The sequence below is a fragment of the Apium graveolens genome, chromosome 8, assembly GCF_009905375.1.
Source record: "Apium graveolens cultivar Ventura chromosome 8, ASM990537v1, whole genome shotgun sequence".
Taxonomy (NCBI): Eukaryota; Viridiplantae; Streptophyta; class Magnoliopsida; order Apiales; family Apiaceae; genus Apium; species Apium graveolens.
In genome coordinates, this window is record NC_133654.1 from 226,272,593 (window position 1) to 226,297,785 (window position 25,193).

Below are 25,193 nucleotides of genomic sequence, written 5' to 3' on the forward strand. Positions count from 1 at the left end.
AAATGTAAAATTATAAAATAAAAATACTATTTTTGATAATTTACATAATTGTTTATGGAAAAAGAAGCGTATAGAAAAAACGACAAAGGTATGTTGCATTTCCCTGCAATTTGAAAATTAACTTATGAGGAACCACCTGAGGCTGGTACAGTAGAGGAATAGATTTGCTTAACAGAAGAAAGACAGAGTGAAACGTGGGTCTTTTTGGGCAAGTGAAAACGGAAAGAACACAATACAAACAACAACAAAACAGAAAGTTAAGTAGCTTTCTTGTAGATTTAGCTGACAAAAACTATAACTTAGAAGCTTCTTTCTCCCCAATCCCACTACTCTGAAACGTGCTCCCCAAGCTTATTTCCCGTCTTTCATCTTTATCATGTATTGTACTTATATAAGTAACCATCTGTTAAGTCATTTATTTTGAGTCATCAACATTTCCTAGCTTTCACATATAACAGCTCAAAAAATCTAATCAAAAAAACCTTCAAGATTTTCTTGCTGAAATTTTTTCTTGAATTTGTTATATATGGATTGTGGAAGTAGTGATGGAAGCTGTGTTCGTTTGCAGATAACAGAGCTCAAGTCGAAACTAAGCGAAACAGGGAGTGCAATTGGCACCATTTATGAACCTCGAACTAGCATCGAAAAAGGGGAGAGTAGTAACTTTAATCCTGATGATTCTTCAACAAGAAAAAACAACCACTCTGCGCCAGAACAGAAGTTGACATTGTTTGCTCTCAGGCTGGCTGTGTTAGAGAAAGCTGCCACGGGATTGGGAACTCTAGGCTTCATCTGGGCTACTGTGGTTTTACTTGGTGGATTTGCTATTACTCTCGACAAATCAGACTTTTGGTTTATTACCATTATTTTGTTGATTGAAGGGACAAGAATTTTCAGCAGGAGTCATGAGCTTGAATGGCAACATCAAGCCACATGGTCTATTGCTGATGCTGGAATCAATAGTTTTCGTGCAATCAGATCAAACTCACGCTGTGTGATCACAACTGTAAAGTCATTTTTCAGACCTACTAGTCAACATGGTAGAGAGATCACAAGGAATAGAAAGCTGGAAATTCAGAAGAGAGCGCCTAGTCGGGTATGGACAACTACAGATGTTCCCCTCCTTCCGTATGCTCCATGGGTTTTCTTGTCAAAAAATATCAGTAAACTTCTTTACTGGCTTCAACTTGCATCTGCAAGTGCTTGTGTTGGTCTTTCTCTGGTAAAGCTTGTTAAGCATAACTATGGTGAGGTAGCTAAAGGGGATACAGACAAGAGGAATCGACAGGCAGCTCTCAATATTTTCTATTCCCTGGCATTGGCAGAGGCTTTGCTGTTTCTTCTTGAGAAAGCATATTGGGAATGGAAAGTAATCTATTGTAGATTGTTGGAAGAAGTTAATAAGGAGAGTGAACTTGGCCCATCTGGTATGGTATCAATCAGAAGATTTTTCTATGACGCCTACTCCAAATGTGTTGCAGGAAGCATCTTTGATGGCCTAAAAATGGACATGGTATCGTTTGCCATAGATCTCTTGGCCTCAAATTCTCCTGATGAGCAACTGATTGGAGCACAAATACTACGAAACTTTGCATCAAATGACCGGTTTGCAGATGACACACTACAGAAGATTGGAATAACAATATCAGTGATGGAAAGGCTAGTAGAAATGTTGAACTGGAAAGATCCGCAAGAAGAAGAAATCAGGCATTCAGCAGCAGAAATATTGTCACGACTAGCTGGAAAGAAACAAAATTCACTTCGAGTTGCTGGCATACCTGGTGCTATGGAATCAATATCTTCTCTTTTACATGTCAGCAGAACTTCCATGGCTGCATCTGATGAAATATTTGAAAAGAAGATCATTTTTGACAATGAAAACTATGGGGTGTGGACATTTAACCATTTGGGGCTTCTTATACTTAAGAAACTTGCTCGTGACCATGACAATTGTGGAAAGATTGGAAATACAAGGGGCCTGTTGCCAAAAATCATTGATTTTACTCATGCAGGAGAGAGGTTACTTGAGGATGAGAAGGCTTCACCATCTCAAATTTTGACTGTAAAAAGATCACTGCAAGTTGTGAGGATGCTTGCAAGCACAACAGGTACCACAGGTAAACAGCTCCGAAAAGAGATTTCTGAGGTAGTTTTAACCATCAGCAACATCAGAGATATATTAAGATGTGGAGGAAAACATCCTATGCTACAAAAGTTAGGCATCGAGATTTTGACTAGTTTGGCATTGGAGGAAGATGCAACTGAAAGGATTGGAGGAACAGGTGGGATTCTCAAGGAATTGTTTAACATTTTTTTCAAACAGGAGATTCCAGATAATCAAAACCAGGTAAAGATTGCAGCTGGAGAAGCATTGTCAATGTTAGTACTAGAAAGCAAGAGCAATTGTCATCGGATCTTGAAACTTAACGTAATTGAACAACTTGTAAGTGCATTAGAGATTCCATTGCTTCGTGTAAATGCAGCAAGAATACTACGAAACTTGTGTAGCTACAGCGGATCACATAGCTTTGACAAACTAAGAGAGATTACTACTGCAACACCTATTGTAAGTTCTTGAATTTTTAGTATGTATTAGTTTCTATCCTTTTCAGTACTAAGTATTGCGATAAGACTAATAAGACTGAGTTTTTCTCTTGCAGGTTCTTAAAGCAATAATGGAAGCAGAGAATAAGTTGCAAGAAGTAATGATTGGACTCGCAGCACAAGTTTTCAGATATATGACATCTGAAGAATCAAACAGCATGTTTGAAAAAGCTGGAGTACAAGAAGCAGAATTAGCTAGAGCATTGCTCCAGATTCTGAAGAAAAATCCATATCCACCAATCAAGATTCCAAGAATAAGAAGGTTTACGATAGAGTTGGCAATCTGGATGATGAGAGACAAAGACGCGAACATACAAATGTTCAGGGACTTGGGAATGGAGGAGGAGCTGGAAAATGTTACAGAGACAACATCAGAACTTGAAAGTTTCAATATTTTCTCTGGTACTGTTGGGCTCAGCCGTCATAGCACAACAATCCATTCACTGGTTGAAACCACAATGCAGTTGCTTGAAACTGAGTAAGTTACAAAAATGCAAAATCTGCAAGAAGAAAAGAGGATGCTGTGCAGAAGTCATAAAAAATGCAATAAGCTTGTAGATATTAATGGATTTATGCTATAGGAGATTCTTTTATTACATTATTGAGTAGCATTTATGTTCTAGTATTTAAGAGTGAATGATGTCAAATTGCCAATGATTTAGTTTACAAAATAAATTTTACTGTATTAGCATTTGAGTCATTGAGTTTATTGTTTTCTGGAAAGTTGCAGCAAATGCATCCCAGTATACTAAAAAAGAGGAGATTTAAAATGCAGTAAACCTAGGTTGGTTATTTGCTTGTGAAGTACTACATAATTCGTGATTGGCAGATTCTGCATTAATTGCAAGTGAACTTGGGCTTGATATATACTTAGATTTGTTGAATAGTTGATCCAGTAATCTTCTTACATGGAAATAGCTGGAAGCCATAACATGCATGTAAAAGGAAGCATATTTAACACCTTCCAATTCTTTCTATCTTGTTATGTTGTGGTCCAAAAAGCATGCAAAGACCACAATTTTCTCCAACAATCATCCTCAACTTCATAGGCTGTTGGATAACTAGTGATTGGGTAAGGTTTACCTTGAATGCAATTATGCATCAGCCTACCTAATGCTTCATTACCTAAAGAACCAGAATCAGGATTGTGTATAACACTTGCACTCTTTCACATTAACTAGTCTAAAAGTTGCAGTACCTTAAAGTACTAAAATTAGGATTGTACAGAACAGTTTTACTAGTTAATAAATTATCTTCTTTACTTTAATCTTTATTTGCTTATTAATAAATAACTACTGGCATGATAGCCGTGCAAGGCATATGATACATTCTAATTCGTATAATTTCTATTTCACATAAGAAATGAAAGTACGCCGATACAAAAAGAAAGAAGAAATTGTTAATGAGTTGGGTCTGGATTATACATTTATGAACATTTATTAACTTATTATTTATCGGTCACATATTCGATTTAAGTTATAAATTACTTATTTTAAGATTTTTCAAATGAGCACATAATCCTTAACGTATTTGACGACTTGACGGCACATATTTAGTAGGAAAACTTTGTTTAAAAGCTGACACTCACTTTCTCCACCGTATCTCTATAAATCGATTAGAAACGCAACAATATGAACAAAATGACATATAACTGGAGTTGCTCGAGATCAAACATTCGACACTTGCAATCTGTGACTGTAAGGCCTATAGTCTATAGATACAGCTCAAATGTCATCATCAGGTATTCTTCTTAAACCCTTTCTTCATTCACATTCTCTTCACAATAATCCCAAAAGACCTTATGTTCCTTCTTTATCAAACCCTAATGCTCAACTAGAACAATTACTATATGAAAAATCAAAGGCTGGTTTCGACAAACTCGATGACGCTCTTATCCTGTTCGATAAAATGCTCAAAATGAAGCCTCTGCTTGATGTTATCAATTTCAATCTACTCTTAGCTGCTCTAATTAAAATGAAAGAGCACTCTGTTGCCATTTCTCTGTTTAGAAATATGTGCGCTTTCATCATTCCGGTTAATATAGTAACTTTTAGTACTGTCATTAATTGTTGCTGTCACCTGAATAGACTTGATTATGCCTTTTCTTTGTTGGGAGGAATCATTAAGCGTGGTTTTGCGTGGTTTTGTCCCGAGTATTGTGACCTACACTACTCTCGTTAAGGGCCTTATATCTCAGGACAGGTCTGTCGAGGCTGAACGTTTGTTTAAGAAGCTTATTAACTACAACGAGATTCAGCCGGATGTAGTTACCTATAACATAATCATTGACGGTCTATGTAAGACTTCAAATACTCCGATGGCTGTTAAGTTGTTCAGAAATATGGAGAAGAGAGGTTGTATACCCAGCACAGTTACTTACAACACCATTATTAATTCTTTATCCAAAGACCGGCATGTTGACCTTGCTATGAGTCTTCTTCTTGAAATGAACCACAAAGGCATATCATCGAATGTTGTAACCCATAATTCAGTAATTCAAGGTCTCTGCAACTTAGGTCAATGGAAAGATGAAATTTGATTGCTAGGAGAGATGAATGCTAGGAATATCTCTCCCAGTGTGCATACTTATAGTATATTGATAGATGCATGCGGCAAAGAAGGAAAAGTCGAAGATGCCGCATTTGTGATGGAATTAATGATTCAAAGAGGCCAATATCCCAATCTAGTCCCTTACAATTCGCTCATCGATTGATATTGCTTGCGTGGAGAAATTTATGAAGCATTTGAGGTGCTCAAAACCATGAGGAGAAAGGGTATATTGCCCGATACATGTACTTACAGTATTTTGATAAATGGTTATTGTAAAAAGATGGAAGTAGACAGGACAGTTGATCTTTTTAAACAAATGCCACTTGAAGGTTTGGCACCAACAATTGAAACTTTCTCTCCTATCTTGCAAGGTTATTTTTATGCCGGTAGAGTTGTTGAAGCACAAAAGTTTTTCCAGGAGATGTTAACCAAAGGACTTAAACTAAATATTGTAACATGTAGTATCGTGTTGCATGGTCTTTGTGAGAACCATCTTGTTGGTGAAGCACTCTCGTTCTTTCACAAAATGGAATGTGCTGGTGTACTTCCAAATATATATATTTACACTATTCTGATTGACGGATTGAGCAAAGATGGACATCTAGAAAAGGCAAGAAGTCTTTTTGAAAGCCTACCTTCGAAAGGTTTACGACCCAATGCCAAGACATATACAGTCATGATCGGAGCATTTTGTCGTGAAGGGTTACTTGATGAAGCGAATGAACTATTTGCGAAAATGAAAGATAGTAATTGCTTGCCTGATGATGCTACCTACAACACACTTATCCGTGGAAGTTTTTACAACAAATACAGTGAAGCAAGTGCACTCATAGATGAGATGCGTGCTCACGACATCTCAGCAGATGCATCTACCACGTCCTTGTTGCTGGTCTTACTTGGATCAAAAGAACAGGATCCCACCCTTCTTGCATTGCGTAAGAAATATTTGAAATAGTTACCAACCCAGGCTATGATAAGCTCAATAATCACTTCTTTTGTTTTGGTTAAAATCTCCAACTGATACTCCGTTTCCTGTTATGATATTCAATTGAATGTTCATGTATGAATTTTAAAATCATGTAAGATTAAGACAACAATACTGCGACATTCCCTATTCTACTAGATTTTTTTGAAAGAACTAATTTAGTAATAAAGCACCGTCTTTGTTTCACTTGATGCATTCATGCTTTATCCGTACAAATTCCTTTGTTTCCAATTGTATTGCTTACAATATCATTATCTCTATATATGTTCAAAATAAGACTTATAATGAAGCATGTGTACTTATAGGCAACATTTTTGGTTGTGGCTTCTACAGAGATGCATTCACAAGGTCCATGTTATTACACCTTTTAATGAGTATGCATACTGCTATACTTCCTAAATTGAATGCATATACAAATGTGGTTATTAAATGTTTTAAATCCCTCGCTATGCAGCAGACGCCCTTGCATTCTAGAGGTAATTGCAGAGTGCATATTTTGCTCCCCAATCTAAGGCAACAGGATACGACAATAGCTTCCTTTGTCAAGCATGAACCAAATTATAATTGAAGTCTTCCAAATACTGATCTGCGTGGAAGGCCATATATAGAATAAATAATAGAGATTTGGATAGAGCAACGAGGTTCCGTTTAAACAACTAAGAAATTTGACTTTCCTCACTAATCTATATGTTTATAGACCTGGACAATGGGTTTCTCTTTCACTCCTGGTTTACTAGACAGCAATTAAGCATTTAAGCTAAAGTGCTTGCACACACATGTGGAGAAAAACGACATGACAATTTTAGAATTGTTTGCGCAGTGGCTTCTCTTCGCTGTTAATGATTGTAAAGTTTCTCCTAAATATATTGCAGGGATTTGTGCCAAAATGACTTGACAGGCCTCTTATCCCCCATCTAATGAAAATTTAGCTAGCATGAAGTACTTTTGAGCAAAATCTTTATTAATTTATATTTCTAGGTTTTTAATAATTTCTTACAACTCTGATTGATGCCTTACATGATGTTTGTAGGGCTCTGAATGTTAATTTACCATCAGGGGAACTTCTGAAGGAACTTGGAACCTTACTAACTTAGTATCAATGTTTGGATTTTGTCCATTTTGAGAATTAATAAAATTTAAATATTTGTCGATCTATTTAATATCAATCTATATAAGTTTTGCGGGTTACTAAACTGTGTCTTACCTCTTAATATTGCAGGTCTGTTGCCTTTAACATTATCTATGACTCTTCGCCTTCGGAGCTTGGGAGGTTAACTATGTTATAGCAAAGATGTAAGTGTTTTGTTTTGAAGTTCTTATCGAAACTCAGTCCCAGTGTTTAGATAAAGAGTGTATGTCCTGGTACGCCATTGGAAATAATAACTTATGTACGAGCTGGCATAGTGAGCTATAAACAGTATGACAAGCCACAACACATCTTTTTGTATATGGTTCTTATACTAACTACTAAAAGAATAAATTTGGTATTGATCTAGTAAATACAATACAATGAAGTCTGACAATTTTGGGTATAATTTAGTAGATTTAGTTGCATATTAGTGACATGAGGAAAATAAGTGGCATGTAGCAATGATTCATTATTTAGGGAGAATGTAGAAGGCTTTGTTGAGGTGTTGTTGTACAATGTATAAAAGTCTGTTTATGTACTTTTAAGATGATTGTAAATTTTCTAAAGAGCTCATATGGATTTTATTATTTATGAAACATGCATAAATATTTAAATAATATTCTACTCATGGTGTATGCACTGGATCCCTTAAAGTACCAGATGCACCCTAAAAGTAATTTCAAAAAATTCTTTCAATGATAAAACAAAAAAGCTCTGTTGCCTTTCCTTGCTTTTTGAAAGTTAACTTTAGAGGAACCACCTGATACAGTCGAAGACTAAATTTTCTTAACAGATAAAAGATAGAGAGCGAAATGTGGGACTTGTTGGGCAAGTAAAACTGGAAAGAACGTAATACAGACAAGAGGATAACGTGGGACTTGTGTTGGTTCTTTTCTGGTAAAGCTTGTTAAGCATAACTATGGTGAGGTAGCTAAAGGGGTTAAAGACAAGAGGAATCGACAGGCAGCTCTAGATATTTTCTATTTCATGGCATTGGCAGAGGCTTTGACGTTTCTTCTTGAGATAGCTTATTGGGAATGGAAAGTCATCACTGTAGATTTTTCTATGATGTGTTGCAGGAAGCATCTTTGATGGCCTAAAAATATATCTCTTGGCCTCAACTTCTCCTGATGAGAAAGATTGGAGCACAACTACCACGAAAGTTTGCGTCAAATGACCGGTTGCAGATGACACACTACAGAAGATTGAAATAACAAGATCAGTGGTGGAACAGCTAGTAGAGATGTTGAACTGGAATGGAAAGATCCACCAGACAAAGAAATTAGGCATTCAGCAGCAGAAATATTGTCAGGACTAGCTGGGAAGAAACAAAATTCACTTTGCTTTGCTGGCATACCTGGTGCAATGGAATCAATATCTTCTCTTTTACATGTCAGCAGAACTTCCACGGCTGCATCTGATGAAATATTTGAAAAAAATATCATTTTTGACAATGACAAGTTGACAACTATGGGTTGTAGACATTTAACCATTCCGGGCTTCTTATACTGAAGAAACTTGCTTGTGACCATGCCAATTGTTGGAAGATTGGAAATACAAGGGGCCTATTGCCAAAAATCATTGATTTACTCATGCAGGAGAGAGGTTACTTAAGGATGACAAGGCTTCACCATCTCAAATTTTGAATGTTAAAGATCTTTGCAAGTTGTGAGGGTGCTTGCAAGCAAAACAGGTGCCACAGGTAAACATCTCCGAAAAGAGATCTCCGAGGTAGTTTTAACCATCAGAGATATATTAAGATGCGGAGAAAAACATCCTATGCTACAAAAGTCAGGCATCGAGATTTTGACTAGTCCGGCATTGGAGGAAGATGCAACTAAAAAAGGATTGGAGGAATAGTTGGGATTCTCAAGGAATTGTTTAACATTTTCTTCAAACAGCAGATTCCAGATAATCAAAACCAGGTAAAGATTGCAGCTGGAGAAACATTGTCAATGTTAGCACTAGAAAGCAAGAGCAATTGTCATTGGATCTTGAAACTTAACGTAACTGAACAGCTTGTAAGTGCATTAAAGATTCCATTGCTTCATGTAAATGCAGCAAGAATACTACGAAACTTATGTAGGTACAGAGGATTACATTGTTTTAGCAAACTATGACAGATTACTAGTGCAACACCTATTGTAAGTTCCTGAATTTTCAGTATGTATCAGTCTCTATCCTTTTCAGTACCAAGTACTAGCAGCACAAGTTTTCAGATATATGACATCTGAAGAATCAAGCAGCATGTTGGAAAGAGCTAGAGTTCAAGAGGCAGAATTTGCTAGAGCACTGGTCCAGATTCTGAAGAAAAATCCATACCCGCCAATCAAGATTCCAAGAATGTGAGGGTTTACGATAAATTTGGCAATCTGGATGATGAGAGACAAAGATACAAACATACAAATGTTCAGGGACTTGGGAATGGAGAAGTAGCTGGAAAATGTTATAGAGACCACATCAGAGCGTGAAATTTTCAATACTTTCTCTGGTACTGTTGGGCTCAGCCGTCAAAGCACGACAATCCATTCACAGATTGAAACCGCAATGCAATTGCTTGAAACTGAGCAAGTTACAGAAATGCAATATTTGCAAGAAGAAAAGAGGGTGCTATGGAGAAATCATAACAATGCAATAAGCTTGTATATAGTCAAATTAACGGATTGATATTATGGGATATTTTTTTATTATATTATTGAGTAGCATATATGTTCTAGTATTCAAGAGTGAATGATGTCAAATTGTGAGTGATATAGTTTTCAAAATAAATTTTACTCTATTTGTATTTCAGTGTCTTGTTTTCTGGGAAGTTGCTGCAAATGCATCCCAGTTCACTATAAAAGAGGAGATTTAAAATTCAGTAAACGTAGCCCAAAAAGTTGGCCTTTTGCTTGTGAAGTACTAAATAGTCCTGATTGGCAGATTCTGCATTCATTGCAAGTGAACTTGGGCTTGATCCAGCAATGGAAACCATAATATGCTAGCAAAAGGAAGCATATTTAACACCTTCCGATTCTTTCTATCCTGTTCTGTTGTGGTCCAAAAAGCATGCAAAAGACTACAGTTTACTTCAACAATCATTCTCAACTCCATTGGCTATTGGATAACTAGTGATTGGGTAAGGTTTACCTTGTTTACAATTATACATCAGCCAACCAAATGTTTCATCACCTAAAGAACCAGAAATAGGATTATACATAACACTTGCACAGTTGCACTGTTTTACATCAACTAGCCTAAAAGTTGCAGTACCTTTAAGCACTAAATTTAGGATTATATAAGTATATAACACTTTTACCAATTACTAGTAACTTATCTTCTGTACTTTAATCTTTGTTTGCAATAAATAATGAATGATACATCTTGTTTAAAAATTGTTGGGAGTGGGGAGGTGAAGCACAAAGACCTTGATCCAAGTCTAGTCCAACTCTGCCATCTCAACGCCCTGAAAAAAATGATGTTTGAAAAGATTTTAAACATGATCTTGAATAAAATTAAGACTCAAAACTAATGGAGAGGCAAAAAAATCAAAACTCGAATAACTTATCAACAATAAAATTACTTCATGATTGAGTTACTTCTCCTTCATTATCAACCCTCGAGTTGTGGTTAAAAAGAGGTTGACTCTGATTAAAAAGAGGATAACTATCATGTTGATCACACATGGGGAGGAGAATGATTTATGGTTAAAAAGGGTATTATGTCTTCTGAGTCAGAACCTTCGAGCCTTCAATTAAAAGCGGTTTACCTTGGTTAGCCACCCTGACTTATGCGTAAAAGGACGGATGGATTTAAATAGAGGCCTAGGGGACATTTGTCCCCAAATTTTTTTTTAATATTCTTTTTACTAGTATTTATTATATAATTTTGTAAATTTTATCCATGACCCGTTAAAAAAAATTAAGTATCATGTATTGTTTCTATTTATATGATGTTGAGTGGATATATGATGGAATGGAGAACCAAATTTTTGGATCTTTTATATTAAAAATTAGTACAGTATCGAACACACACCCGACTCCAATGCCACATTTGATATCCCGTTTTAACATTGTATTATCTCGTGGTAGAACGAACTAACGAGTCTGGATCCGAAAAACCAAACCGAAATTTATGCAACCGAGATTCGATCCGAGATCCAAATTATACAATCCGATAATTATCTGAAAATCAATTTAAATCGATTCGAAAAATATTCGAACCGAAAATTTAACCGAAAATGATCCGAAATACAAGATCCGATTATAACTTGGAACCGATTAAAACCGAATAATATATTACCCGAACCGAATATGACCCGAAATAAGAAAAAATTATACTTTAAACTATTTAATATTTATGATAACATACTTATTTAATCATATTCTTTTGTAAAAGTATATTATATTATATTAAATATACTAAATTAAATAAAAAATATATATTTTAAATCTCAAAAATTAAAAAAATAATTAAGTTATGATCCGAAAATATCTGAATCGAATTTAATCCAAACAGAATTTTGTCTGATAATAATCCGAATTTTATCCGATTTTAATCCGAATTAGACCCGAACCGAATCACATCCGATCCGATCCGAATGATCTTCAAATATATCATAATCCGAAAGTGAATCCGATCCGAAATTGATCTGATCCGAAACCGAACCGGTTATCCGAATTGTCAGGTCTAGAACGAACCCACGAAATTCTATGTATAATATTTTTGAAAATTTGGCAGACGGGAGAAACAAGCTCGAAACACCGCAACTAGTATGACTATAGTTTATGCATTTGTTCAACTTTAAATACTGCCTTGATTCAACCTCCGATCCTACTACCCATCTATATCCCTTGTACAGTGTCCCCTAGACACAACCAAAAACACGCTTCTTAGAGCTTCCAAATGAGGGATGGTAAGCTCATATAATGATTGTTACTGACATGGTTACTCACTCCAACATTTCTAGTTAGCTCAGCCTTCTTATGGCATCTTGCATTTACACTAAACATTACCCGAGATTTCTGAAAATTAACATATTGCCCCCAAGAACCTTCCATATATTTTTTAAAAGAGATTTTACGCCAATAGCTTCATCTGTGGTTGCTTTAAAGAACAGAAAATCATCGTCTACCAAAAGTAGGTGGGTGATGATAATATATAAGAGATGTGAGACTAACCTTGCAGCCATGAATAACCCCCTTTTGTTGACGCTGTATTCAACAAATTCAAGAGGCTTTCAACAAAAAAAGAAATAGGTAGGAGACAAGGGGCTCCGTCCCATTTATAGAACAGTTGAACGAGTTTTTATGGGATACGCCATTTTTTCTCGGTTCTGCCAATGTTACCAGAAGAAGTGGCGTTCTTAGATAATTTTTTTTTTCTATTTTTTTCTTTTCCTCCCCATTTTTGACTTGTATATTTCTGTTTTACTAGTAAAAAAAATTATGTGAAGGCATGTTTTTAACTCTCATATTAAATCAAAGAAAAATTATTTTATTTTCATTTTTTTTGTTGGATAGTTATGTAAACCTATTTTTAGTATATATTTTTTATTTTAATTAAAAATTTGTTTATATATGACTTTTGTTGCTAATAGTGCGCATTTATTAGGTGAGTGCATGTTTTGAAACGCCCATATTTAATTCACAAAATATTATTTTAGTTTCATTTTTTTGTGTTGGGTAGTTATGTAAACCTATTTTTAGTGTATATTTTTTATTTTAATTTTAAATATTTTTTTTATGATTTTAGTTGCTTGAAAAAGGGTATCATGGGGATTTTTTTTTCTCATAATCAAGAAATATTAAAGTGTAGTTCTATGTAATATATGAAAATATTATTTATTTGATATAGACTTAATTTAGTGTGGTGTGAACATTAAAAATAAAACTAGCTTTATACCCGCACAGGATGATTATTATGTCTTTATAATTTTTTTTGAATATTTATTCTTTATCTAATAATTTTATTTTCTAAATATATTTTATGTTCTTAATGAATAATGTATTTTTCAAAAAATTGTACTTTTTGTACTTATATATTTAGTTGTTATTATATTATTATATTTAACATTGATAACTTAAATATAACATATGTATTATAATTTATTTTATTTCTTCCATTGTTTGATTTTTTCTCACATTATAAATTTGTAAATAGAATATTTTAATCATATTCATAAAAAAATCTAAGTAAGAATTAATAAAATTTATAAATAAATTTGTAAATAGAATATATAATACAAGTAACAATTATCTTCATAAAAAAATCTAAGCAAAAATTAATAAAATTTTTGTTAATCGGGTTAAAGTAGATCATTTTTAAAAAATTAATTGGAATAGGTAAGTTTGTTTAAAAAATTTGTAAAAAGATAATTTTAATTTTTATCATATAAGATAAGAAAACACATTGAGAATATATTTAGGTATAAATATTACGGGATTTCATTTTGTAAACGGGAAAAATGTCAAATTGTCTTTTAAAAAATTTGGAGTATATAAATTTTATAAAATATAAAAACTAGCAAGAAATATAATAATAATCATAAATACTATTACAATTCAAAATTTAAAAACAAACTGATAAAATAAATTTAAAAGTATTATCACAAGGTGATAAAAAAAATACTATCACAAAAAATACAAAGTATTTTTTATAAAAAATCATTACTAAAATCGAAAAATTATGAAATACTGGGAGGATGGAAACATAAAATAACTTTTTAAATTTTGATCAAACTCCCCAATATTAAGAAAATAAAATATATAAATAAAAGAAAAATTAACTATATAAACATATTATGTGACTATAATTATATATTTTTAAATGATATAAAATAATATTAAAAGTATTATGCCATATATATAATATAAGAAACAATTTAATTTAAAATATTTATGAATAAATAATTGTAATTTTTATTTTATAAAAAAATAAAGATAGGAAGTTACTTAACAACATACATATGTTGTTTTTTTTGTCGGTAACACCATACATATGTTGATAAACCTAAAACTAATATAAAAAAGGTACAAATGTAATATGTAAATATTTAATACATTTCTAGGTAATTAAATAATTTAGGAATAAATAATAATAATTTTAAGTTTTTTAAATATAAATATGTTACATAGAAGTTAATATGGCACTAGGTCATATAAAACTCCCCATGCCTACTAGAAAAAGTAATTTTCACAATAAACTCTAATTGTTTCTAATACATTTATAATACGCAAGTATTAATAATAAAGAGAAATTAATTAAAGTTAAAATATTATTTTATATCAAAATATTAATATAATAGAACACATAAATCCTATAAAACTTAGAAATAAGGAAAAAATATATTAATAAAAACTATTACAGCTCAAAATTGAAATACAAATTTAATAAAATATATTATAAATAGAGCACATGAATCTATAAAATATAAAAATTAGGAAGTAATATAATAATAATATAAAAAATTACAATTGAAAACTGAAATACAAAGCTAATAAAATATATTTAATAGTACTATGACAATTAAGTATAAAATATTTTTTTTCAAAATCATTACTAGAACCGAAAAATTATAAAATATTATGCTCGATTAACAAAAAATTTATTAATTCTTACTTAGATTTTTTTATGAATATGATTAAAATATTCTATTTACAAATTTATAATGTAAGAAAAAATCAAATAGTGGAAGAAATAAAATAAATCATAATACCTATGTTATATTTAGGTTATCAATGTTAAATATAATAATATAATAATAACTAAATATATAAGTACAAAAAGTATAATTTTTAAAAAAATACATTATTCATTAAGAACATAAAATATATTTAGAAAATAAAATTATTAGATAAAGAATAAATATTCAAAAAAATTATAAAGACTGAATAATCATCCCGTGCGGGTATAAAACTAATTTTATTTTTAATGATCACACCACACTAAATAAGTCAATATCAAACAAATAACATTTTCATATATTACGTAGAACTACACTTTTATATTTCTTGATTATGAGGGCTCGTAAAAAAAAAATTCCCCATGATACCCTTTTTCAAGCAACTAAAATCATAAAAAAATATTTAAAATTAAAATAAAAAAATATACACTAAAAATAGTTTTACATAACTATCCAACAAAAAAAATGAAACCAAAATAATATTTTGTGAATTAAATATGGGCGTTCCAAAACATGCACTCACATAATAAATAAATGCACACTCACCACACCCTTTTTCTAGCAACAAAAGTCATATATAAACAACTTTTTAATTAAAATAAAAAATATATACTAAAAATAGGTTTACATAACTACCCAACAAAAAAAAATGAAACCAAAATAATTTTTCTTTGATTTAATATGAGAGTTAAAAACATACCCTTCACATGAATATTTTTTCCTAGTAAAACAAAAAAACACAAGTCAGAAACGGGGAGGAAAAGAAAATAATAAAAAAAAAAGAAATTACCTGAGCATGCAGAACCAGAAAAAGTGGCATTTTATACCATATTTGTGAATTTGTATTCAGCTATCCCATAAAAACGAAAAACTAGTTCAACTGTCCCATAAATGGGATGGAGCCGAAACAAGGGGTCTTCATGTCTTAACCCCCGACTTTGGAATAACAGGACTTATGTAAGAGACCCATTAAAAAAACCTCACACTTCACTATATTGACACACATAATTATTCAACGAATTCACTTGCTGCAAAAATCCATCGCCCGTATTCTTGCTCTCAGATTGTTCCAATCAACCCGATCGCAAGCTTTGCTGATTTCTAATTTCAAGGCCACCTCTCCGGCTCTCCCTCACCTCCAAAATTCTTCCTCACCAAATGGTGTTTAATCTCAAAAGCAATTAGTATATTATCTGCAATATCGGGTCCTGGCACAAACACGGACTGATTGTCCGCAGTCCGCAATGACTTCTGCAAGAATGATCTTCAAATAGTTTGCAAGAACTTTAGCCATTATCTTGTAAAGTACTTTACACAGAGCAATCAGGCGTGGGTCTTTTATGGAACACGCTCCTTCCCTTTTAGGGATAAGAATAATGTGAATAATGTTTTGTCATTGAAGACCTTCTATAAAGTGCAGTTAGTGAGCCATTCATTGCAACAATTATAAACATCTCTTCCGATTATTGACCAAAATTGTTTAAAAAATGTCAGATTCAACACGTCAGGCCCAGACGCTTTATCGGGGTTCATTTGACTTACCGCTGCCAAGAACTCATTGTATGAGACATCAACTATAAGTTTAGAGTTTCGCTCATCAGAAATCACACATACACTATCTCCATGATGCAATAGTTCACCACCTTCATCACTTGCGAACAAATTATTAAAGTCATTACCGATATTACACATAGACGATCATGATTCTCAACACGGTCTCTACTGTCTGTTTTCAAATACATGACGTGATTGTTCTTCATTTGAGCTGATATTGAAAAACTTCGTGTTTACATCCCGAGCAAAATGATTTCGCTCGTTATTTCTGGTGAACCTCTTGATGATATAAAAGATGATTTAATTTATCCTTTTCACGAAGATACTCTTGCACACTTTCATTATCAGTACGATGAACCGGCTTGCTTAAAACCTCCTTTATTTTTTTGCCTTGTCAAGAAACTTGTGGAAGAAGTTATGTCCCCATTTTGCCATGAAAGAAGAAACTGATATGAGCTTATTGAGTAAATGGATTGTTGGCATCTATACCCGGTACTCTCTAACTCTTTAAGAAAACTCGGCTCCCTTGACCAATTCCTGCTACTTTGCGGTTCTTGACTGCTGCACGAAAACCTGTCATCAAACTCTAAGAAATTATCACCTTATGCAACGTATCATCCAAGTCGTCCAGGAAAATAATTCTTTCTTCTAGCACATTCAGGGTAGCCGTAGAAGCTTCCAATTAACACATGCTAATATGAGTTGGTAATAAATTAAGTTTTATTTAATTGGGTCGATAGAAACCAAGTATAATTGTTGGTAAAAATGTAAAGTTTGACTAGCTATTGGGGCTTGGGGCTCGGCTCATTTTTTTCAATAAAAACTTGTATTCGACTGTACGACCTTTAGTTGGAGAGGAGTTGGGATAGCGGCTCCATTCATTTAAAAAGCTAGGGACTTTTATCCGCGCTACGCAAACTTGTTATTCGACAATTATTTAAACGTAAAATGTTTTATAAATTAAACTAATTGGTATATCCTATTCAACTATAGTGAACTCTTAATTATATTAACGAACATATAAAGAATATTAAACATGAAAAAAAATCGTCCATTTCAAGGAAACCTATAGGAACCTATTGATGGATTAAAAATCTCAAATCAATGTGACGATTAATCGGCATTTTAAAACAAACTATAGGAACCTATTGTTTTCATTAAAACATAAAATCAATTCTAGTCTTATCTTCGTTTATAAATTTTTTGTCATAAGCAAGATGACGATTATAAGAACTCTACCGGTGTATAAATTTCAAAGCCTAAATTGTACCGTGATGACAAAAACATTATATTGATGGTCAAGTTTAGAATTAATAAAGTGCTACTATAATATGAAGTGTAGTAATCAAAATATACAAAATGAAGGAATAACTATCATGAATTATTGCTTAAAGGAATGGTCGGTATAATAAAATAAAGGCCGCTTCTACAACAAACGTTCAAAAAAGCTTAGTCATACCAATATCATTCCTAGACTCAGACTTCCATCATTTTGCTAAGGATATATCAGAAGAGTGCATCCAACCAAAGCATGTATGGAAATTGTATGATGAAGAAGATGGCATGCCTCAATTGTAATGTTGATCCAAAAAGTGATATCGATGCAACATTTGAAGGTCCATTTCAGCTACTTGAGCTCCAAAACTGATATTGAATTGGGGCTAAATAATTGACTGATTCATGAATTACTACATCTTGTGGACATTTCAGAGTAATGAACACATACATTCTTGATCAAGTGAAGAATTTTTCTCATCATTTGAGATTGGAGAAGGCTAGAAACAGGGGATAAGTTGGGTTTTGTCGACAAAAGGGATGCCTATGGGAAGTATATTGGAACTTGTCAACAACATTGGACAACACAACTCCGGAAGAGGTAAGACATATGTATGATTGTATGACATGGTGGAACTTCTTGATTATTACTCTGAGCAGCTTTGAATAAACTTTCTGTGGAACATGAGGCCTAAGATTAATAACTATATACTAAATGAATGGTTGCTACAAAGCCAATCATGGAAAGATATATAAGGCGAATTACAACAGGTTACATGATTACAATTTTACAAACTATACATTGTACTAAAATATGTAGTTAGTCTTGGCAATATTTTACATTTGCAGATTGAAGGAAGAGTGGGCTGGAAATAAATTGTTTACTTCATGAATTCTAATCATATGGTGCTACTAAGAAAGAATAAGGTGCCTTTAACATTGGTATACTTGTTTGTTAACTACTTCTCTTATCAGATATCATTAATAATAGGACTAATAGAACATGTAAATTGAAATGCAAAAAAGTCAGTTGTACAATGCTCCTACAATAGGCCTCGAACATTCACAACAGTAGTTCAAAAAGACAAAAAACCATAACATGTCATAGCATTGTACTTATAAACACATGCAATATAGGATAATATTTAAGCATTCATAATCAGTGAAACTACTTAGGAGAATCCTGTACAGGATGAGTTGAGTAGCACAATGCTCACACTTAGTGTTCCACAGATGAGACATGTTCAAACTTCTGCTGTATAATTCACCATCAACATGAAAATCAGGCTCAATAGTCCTATCGCAGAGGGATAACCATAATTCTTCTCCATAAGGATGACCATCTAGCTGGTACATTTGGGCTCGGCTCATTTTTTTCAATAAAAACTTGTGTTCGACTGTACGACCTTTACTTGGAGAGGAGTTGGGGTAGCGGCTCCATTCATTTAAAAAATATAAAGCACAATTCATTTATATTAAATTCAACTCGACAAAATTCTATTCGTGAACAATCCTAATATTATTTGACTGAGAATTAAAAATTTTGTATGCATTATCTATCTATACTATATTATAATAGACGAAACATTAAAAGTTTGGTAGTCGGTCGGCCGGTACTTGGTGAAATTATTTAATTATCCTTAATTATTTCAATTCTAATAATTGGGTCGATCAATTCTAATTCTAATTGATATTGAAGTCAACTTCCTCTACTGTTTTACCAATTTCAATTCTATTTTATACGAACTCTATATCATTATAGTTTATATTAAATTCAACTTTTTCTACCAATTTATATTTTAATTCATATCGAGTTCTATATTATTCAAATTTGTTACTTCAAGCTAAATTAATAAGCAAACTACATATAATTATTACGATTTAGTTGATATGTCATGTGAATCAGGCTAAGATAAAATAATAATACTATCAGTCCTCCTAAAAAAATTATACAAATGAACTTGGATAAACAAAATAATATATTTTATTTATCCATGATAAAAAAAATACATATACAATTGATTTAGACTAACACAAAACTAAAATAAAAATACAACTCGACCAACAAAAAAATAATGTATACTAATTATTCAGTCTAAAACAAAATTATCTTATTGATCCACACTTAAAAAATAAAATAAAATTAAACTAAAAATAATTAGTTTGATTTGGTAGGTGTATTCTCAAATAAAATAATATAAACCACGGATCCGAGATAAATTATATTAATATTAGATTAAGTATAATTCGTATCCTATTGATTTGAACTAAAAATTAAAATTTTAATTAAAACATAAATATTATTTTTCAAAAAATACACATAAAATTATCAATAAAACTATATCGTTCAGTCATTAATATTGTCTTTTTCAAATATCTTTTATGGAATTATTGTTAATCGATTAAGTAATCAACATGCTAAAATAATATTTTTTAAGGTCCCAACATAATTAAAACATTATATTTTTACCCTCAATAAAATAAAATTTTCATTATAATAACATTTCCCTCCTTAACAATGTTATCACTTTAAATAAGTTTAAATGTTCTAAAAAGTTATGGACATATACGTCTACTAATATAATTATTACGAAGTCATATAATTTAAATTTTTAAATGAACAAAACTAAAAATTGAATTCAATTTTTTTTAAAAATTTATATAATATTAAAAAAAAATGTGGGACCCGTGCATCGCATGGGTTTTAAACTAGTATTAACTAAAAAGCAACGATGACTAAAAAGCATATTTAAACTTTTAATTTAAGATAACTTTTGAATAACAATACGGTTCAGAAAAATAAGAAATTAGCCTGGTTTGGAGAATAAATATTCCATATAATGTAATATTAGAACTGCAAACGAACAGAGCCGGGTTCAGTCTGAACCAAGTCGAGCTTTACTTCTTTTTTTAAACGAGCCAGGCTGAATTTAAAAACCGGGTCGAAAGTGATGTTAACGATCGACTCGTTTATTACCGAGTCAAGTCCAAGACGAACATGGGTTTGTCCACAAACAACTGAGCCGAGTCGAAATCAAGCCGAGCTCGAACATGATCGGGTTATCCACTAAACAGTTTGCATAAAATTTTTAATCGACCAACCTTAAGGTTTAATTTTATAATTTTACAGGTACATGGAGATCGAATACTAGTCTTATCTTATAATTATATACACACACTCATACTTTACACTTGTTTTTGTAACATATTCCCTCTAGTAGGTGACTAACTCGATGATGTAGTATATTCAAATTTCACATTTGTATTTTTTATTTTGAGAAAAATATCGATAATTTTATGATTTTTTTGACAAGTTTGTAAAATTGAATAATAGATATTCATTTTTTAAAAAGAGATTTCAATCAATCTGAGAAAGTTACACAATTATAACAAAATAACATATAATTTCACATAAATTTTACAAAAATACACTATTTGTTATGAAAATAACTAAAACACTACTAAATATAAAGGAAGGGGAGAAAGACTTTCATTATCATATTGATGTGTGTCTCAAACTTATATAAATGGATCTATATATAGGCCTGTAATTTTAAGTTACTTGAATAATGAAAAGCCAAAGGTTGGCTAATAATGAGAGGATACAAAAAGGTGAGAAACACAAGGGTCATCCACACATTATACATAACACTCCCCCGTGGATGACACGTGCTTACATCATGCCTTGTTAAAACCTTACTAGGAAAAACCCTGTGGAAAAAACCCTAGTGAAGCAAAAAGAGTACATGTGTTGTACAAATAATGTCTCCCCCTCATTTTAACATAACTATAAGATGTCCTAAAGTCTGCGCATTACAATCTTGTGTACTAATTTCTCGAAAGAAGATGTTGGTAGTGCTTTTGTAAACAAATATGCTGGATTTTCACATGAGCGAATTTGACAAACATTAATATATCCCATCTGCTGAAGTTCGTGAGTGAAGAAAAAATTTGAATCAATGTGCTTTGTCCGGTCTTCTTTAATGTAGCCTTCCCTGGTCTGAGTGATACATGCTTCAATATCTTTGAAAAGTATAGTAAGAGTTCCTTTATTAACTGAAAGGCCACATGATTCTCGAATATGATGGACTAGAGATCTTAGCTATACACATTCTTGACTTGTTTCATGAAGTGCTAACAATTCAGCATGATTCGAAAAAGTTGCTGCAAGAGTCTATTTTGTAGATCGCCAAGATATTGCAGTATCGCAATATATGACTATATAATCTGTTTGTGATCTTCCTTTGTGCAGATCAGACCGATATCCTACATCTTCATAACCAACTAATTCCACTTTTGAGTCTTTAGAATAAAACAAACTCATATCCATTGTTCCTCGAAAATATCTAAATATTTGTTTCACACCAGTCCAATGTCTTCGAGTTGGAGCAAAATTATGTTTTTCCAAAAGGTTAATAGAAAATGCAATATCAGGACGTGTACAATTGGCAAGATACATCAGTGCCAAGAAGTTCTTCTCCCTTTTCTCTTGGATGGAATGGATCCTTATTATTTTCTAATGATCGTACAACCATGGGTGTACTCACAGGATATGCCTTATCCATAATAAATCGTTTAAGAATCTTTTCAATATATGAAGACTGGTGGACAAAGATTTCTTTAGATAAATGTTCAACTTGAAAACCAAGATAAAGTTTTATTTTACCCAAGTCCTTCATTTCAAATTCTCTTTTCAAATATCCAATTATTGCATGAAGTTCATATGTGGTCCCTATGATGTTTAAATCATCAACATATACTGCAATATAGTAAACTCCAATTTTGTCCTTTTAATGAAAACACATGAACATACTACATTATTAATATATCCAACTTTCAAAAGATATTCATTGAGACAATTGTATCACATACAACCGGACTGTTTAAATCCATATAATGATCTTTGTAATTTAATTGAGTAAATCTCCCGGGGTCTTAAACTATATGCTTCAGGAATTTTTAATCCATCAGGGATCTTCATGTAAAGATCACTATCGAGTGACCCATACAAGTAGGCAGTCACAACATCCATCAAATTCATTCAGAGCCCTTCTAGAATTGATAAACTTGTTAAAAATCTGAATGTTGTTGCATCCATTACCAGAGAATAAGTTTTTTCGTAATCAATTCCCGGTCTTTGTGAGAATCCTTGAGCAACAGGGTGTGCCTTGTATCTCACAATTTCATTTTTCTCATTTCTTTTATGCACAAATACTCATCTATATCCAAGGGGTTTACACATGCAGGTGTTTGGATAATAGGTCCAAAAACTTGGCGTTTTCAAGTGATTTCAGTCCTGCTTCAATAGCTTCTTTCCACTTTGGCCAATCATTTCTTCTTTTATATTCATAGATCGTTCTAGGCTCATTATCCTCTATTTTCTCATAACTGTCAAGTGTAGCTGCATATGCAAATATATCATTCATGACAATTTCTATCATGTTCCACCTCTTTCCTGAAATGACAATTTATCGAGATCTCATCATTGTCAATAATTTCAGGTGTTTGATCATCCTTGGATGACGTTTCTTCAGTGATCAATTCTATGATGTCATTTGATATTCCAACTTCCTTATCAAGTTTCCTTTATTTTTCTTGGAGTTTTATCTTTGGATCCAATAGGTCTACAACGCTTCTGGCGTGCTTTAGACTCATTTGCTAGCATAATTTTATTTTCTTATTCAGGAAGTTTAATCTTACAAGAAACATTAACAACTGGTATATGTGACTTTGTCACAATCTTGACATCAGTAAATGCATCAGAAAATCTATTTGCGACTTCTTGTAGGTGGATAATCTTTTGAACTTCAAGTTCACATTGATTCGTACGAGGATCAAAATAAGACAGGGATACTGCTTTCCACAAAATTTCTTGCTTTTCTTTTTCAAATTTTATCTTATCTCCCCCTAATGCAGGAAATACTATCTCTTCAAATTGAAAATCAGAAAATCTTGCCTTGAATAAAACATCAATCATGGGTTCCAAATATTTAATAATTGAGGGAGAGTCAAACCCAACATATACCCCCTAGTCTTCTCTGGGGTCCCAAATTTGTTCGTTGGGGATGAGATATCAGAACATAATTCGCACACCCAAAAAATCATAAATGAGAGATATTCGGTTCTTTACCATTTACAAGTTGCATAGGGGAATATTGATGATAAGAGGTCGGTCGTAACCGAACTAAAGAAGCCGCTTGCAATATCGCATGTCCCTAAGCAGAATTTGGTAAATTTATTTTCATAAATAAAGGTCTAGCAATCAGTTGTAGCTTTTTAATGAAAAATTCAGCCAGACCATTTTCAGTGTGTATGTGAGCAGCATAATGTTCCACTTCAATCCCAATTGACATACAATAGTCATTGAAGGATTGGGATGTAAATTTTCCTGCATTGTCCAATCTAATTTTCTTTATGTTATGATCAGGGAGTTGTGCTCTCCATCGAATTATTTGAACAAAGAGTCATGCAAAGGTAACGTTACGAGTAGACAATAAATTAAAATGCGATCATCGTGTTGATGCATCAATAAATACCATAAAGTACTGAAATGTCCCACTAGATGGGGTGAAAGGTCCACATATATCTCCTTGAATCCGCTCTAAAAAATTTGGACATTTAATTGCAACTTTTACAGGAGATGGTCTGGTTATCAATTTTCCTTGAAAACAAGCAATATAAGAGACATCTTTAGATAAATGAATAATTTTGCTCTTGAAAGGATGTCCATTTGACTTTTCTATAATTCTTCGTATCATTATTGAACTCGGATGGCCTAATCGATCATGCCATATCATAAATTTCGTTGGGTCCTCTAATGTTTGTTTTATCACCATATATGACCCAACTGAATTAATGAAGGTGTAATACAATTCAAATTTATATGAGTGGAGTTTTTCAATTAACTGCTTCATCCCTGAGACAACTGATGTGATATATAAATTTTTTTCATCATTTCCATTTGTTGTCTCAATGTGATAACCAATTTTATATATATCTTTAAAACTCAAAAGATTTCCTTTTGATCTGGTGGAATACATATCATCATCGATGGTAAGTCGTGTACCGTTAATAACACAATATTTGCTCTTCCGGAGCCCTCAATAAGGTCTGATGCCCAGCTCACATTAACTTTAGCTAACTTTATATGTGAAAAATATTTTTGACTTTTTAGTATTATGTATGTTGTTGCACTATCTGCTAAATAAAGTGATTTCTCATCTTTTACGGCATATGATGAGGGGCTGCTAGCCACATTTTTCACAAAAATAAATCAAAATTAGAAATAAAACATCTCAAAACATTTCATTGATTGTAAAATAAAAAGAACATATTAAAAAGTTCAAACATAAAATTTTATTGTTCAATTATAAATACATAAACATTTAATAAATTAAAGCAAGGCCTTTTTTTAATTGGCACCATCAACACCA

At 32.4% G+C, this 25,193-nt stretch overlaps 1 protein-coding gene and 2 pseudogenes across 1 annotated transcript; all 3 read left to right on the forward strand.

Annotated features, from left to right (window-relative positions):
* Positions 1-229: 229 nt before the first annotated feature.
* On the forward strand, positions 230-3,292 carry LOC141676490 (uncharacterized). Its single transcript, XM_074482141.1, has 2 exons — positions 230-2,566; positions 2,661-3,292. The coding sequence occupies exons 1-2, from the start codon at positions 527-529 to the stop codon at positions 3,084-3,086; spliced, it is 2,466 nt and encodes an 821-aa protein (XP_074338242.1). The 5' UTR covers positions 230-526; the 3' UTR covers positions 3,087-3,292.
* An 848-nt stretch (positions 3,293-4,140) lies between these two features.
* Positions 4,141-9,987, forward strand: LOC141678290 (uncharacterized; annotated as a pseudogene).
* LOC141678291 (uncharacterized) lies at positions 8,139-9,987 on the forward strand (annotated as a pseudogene).
* Positions 9,988-25,193: the final 15,206 nt, after the last annotated feature.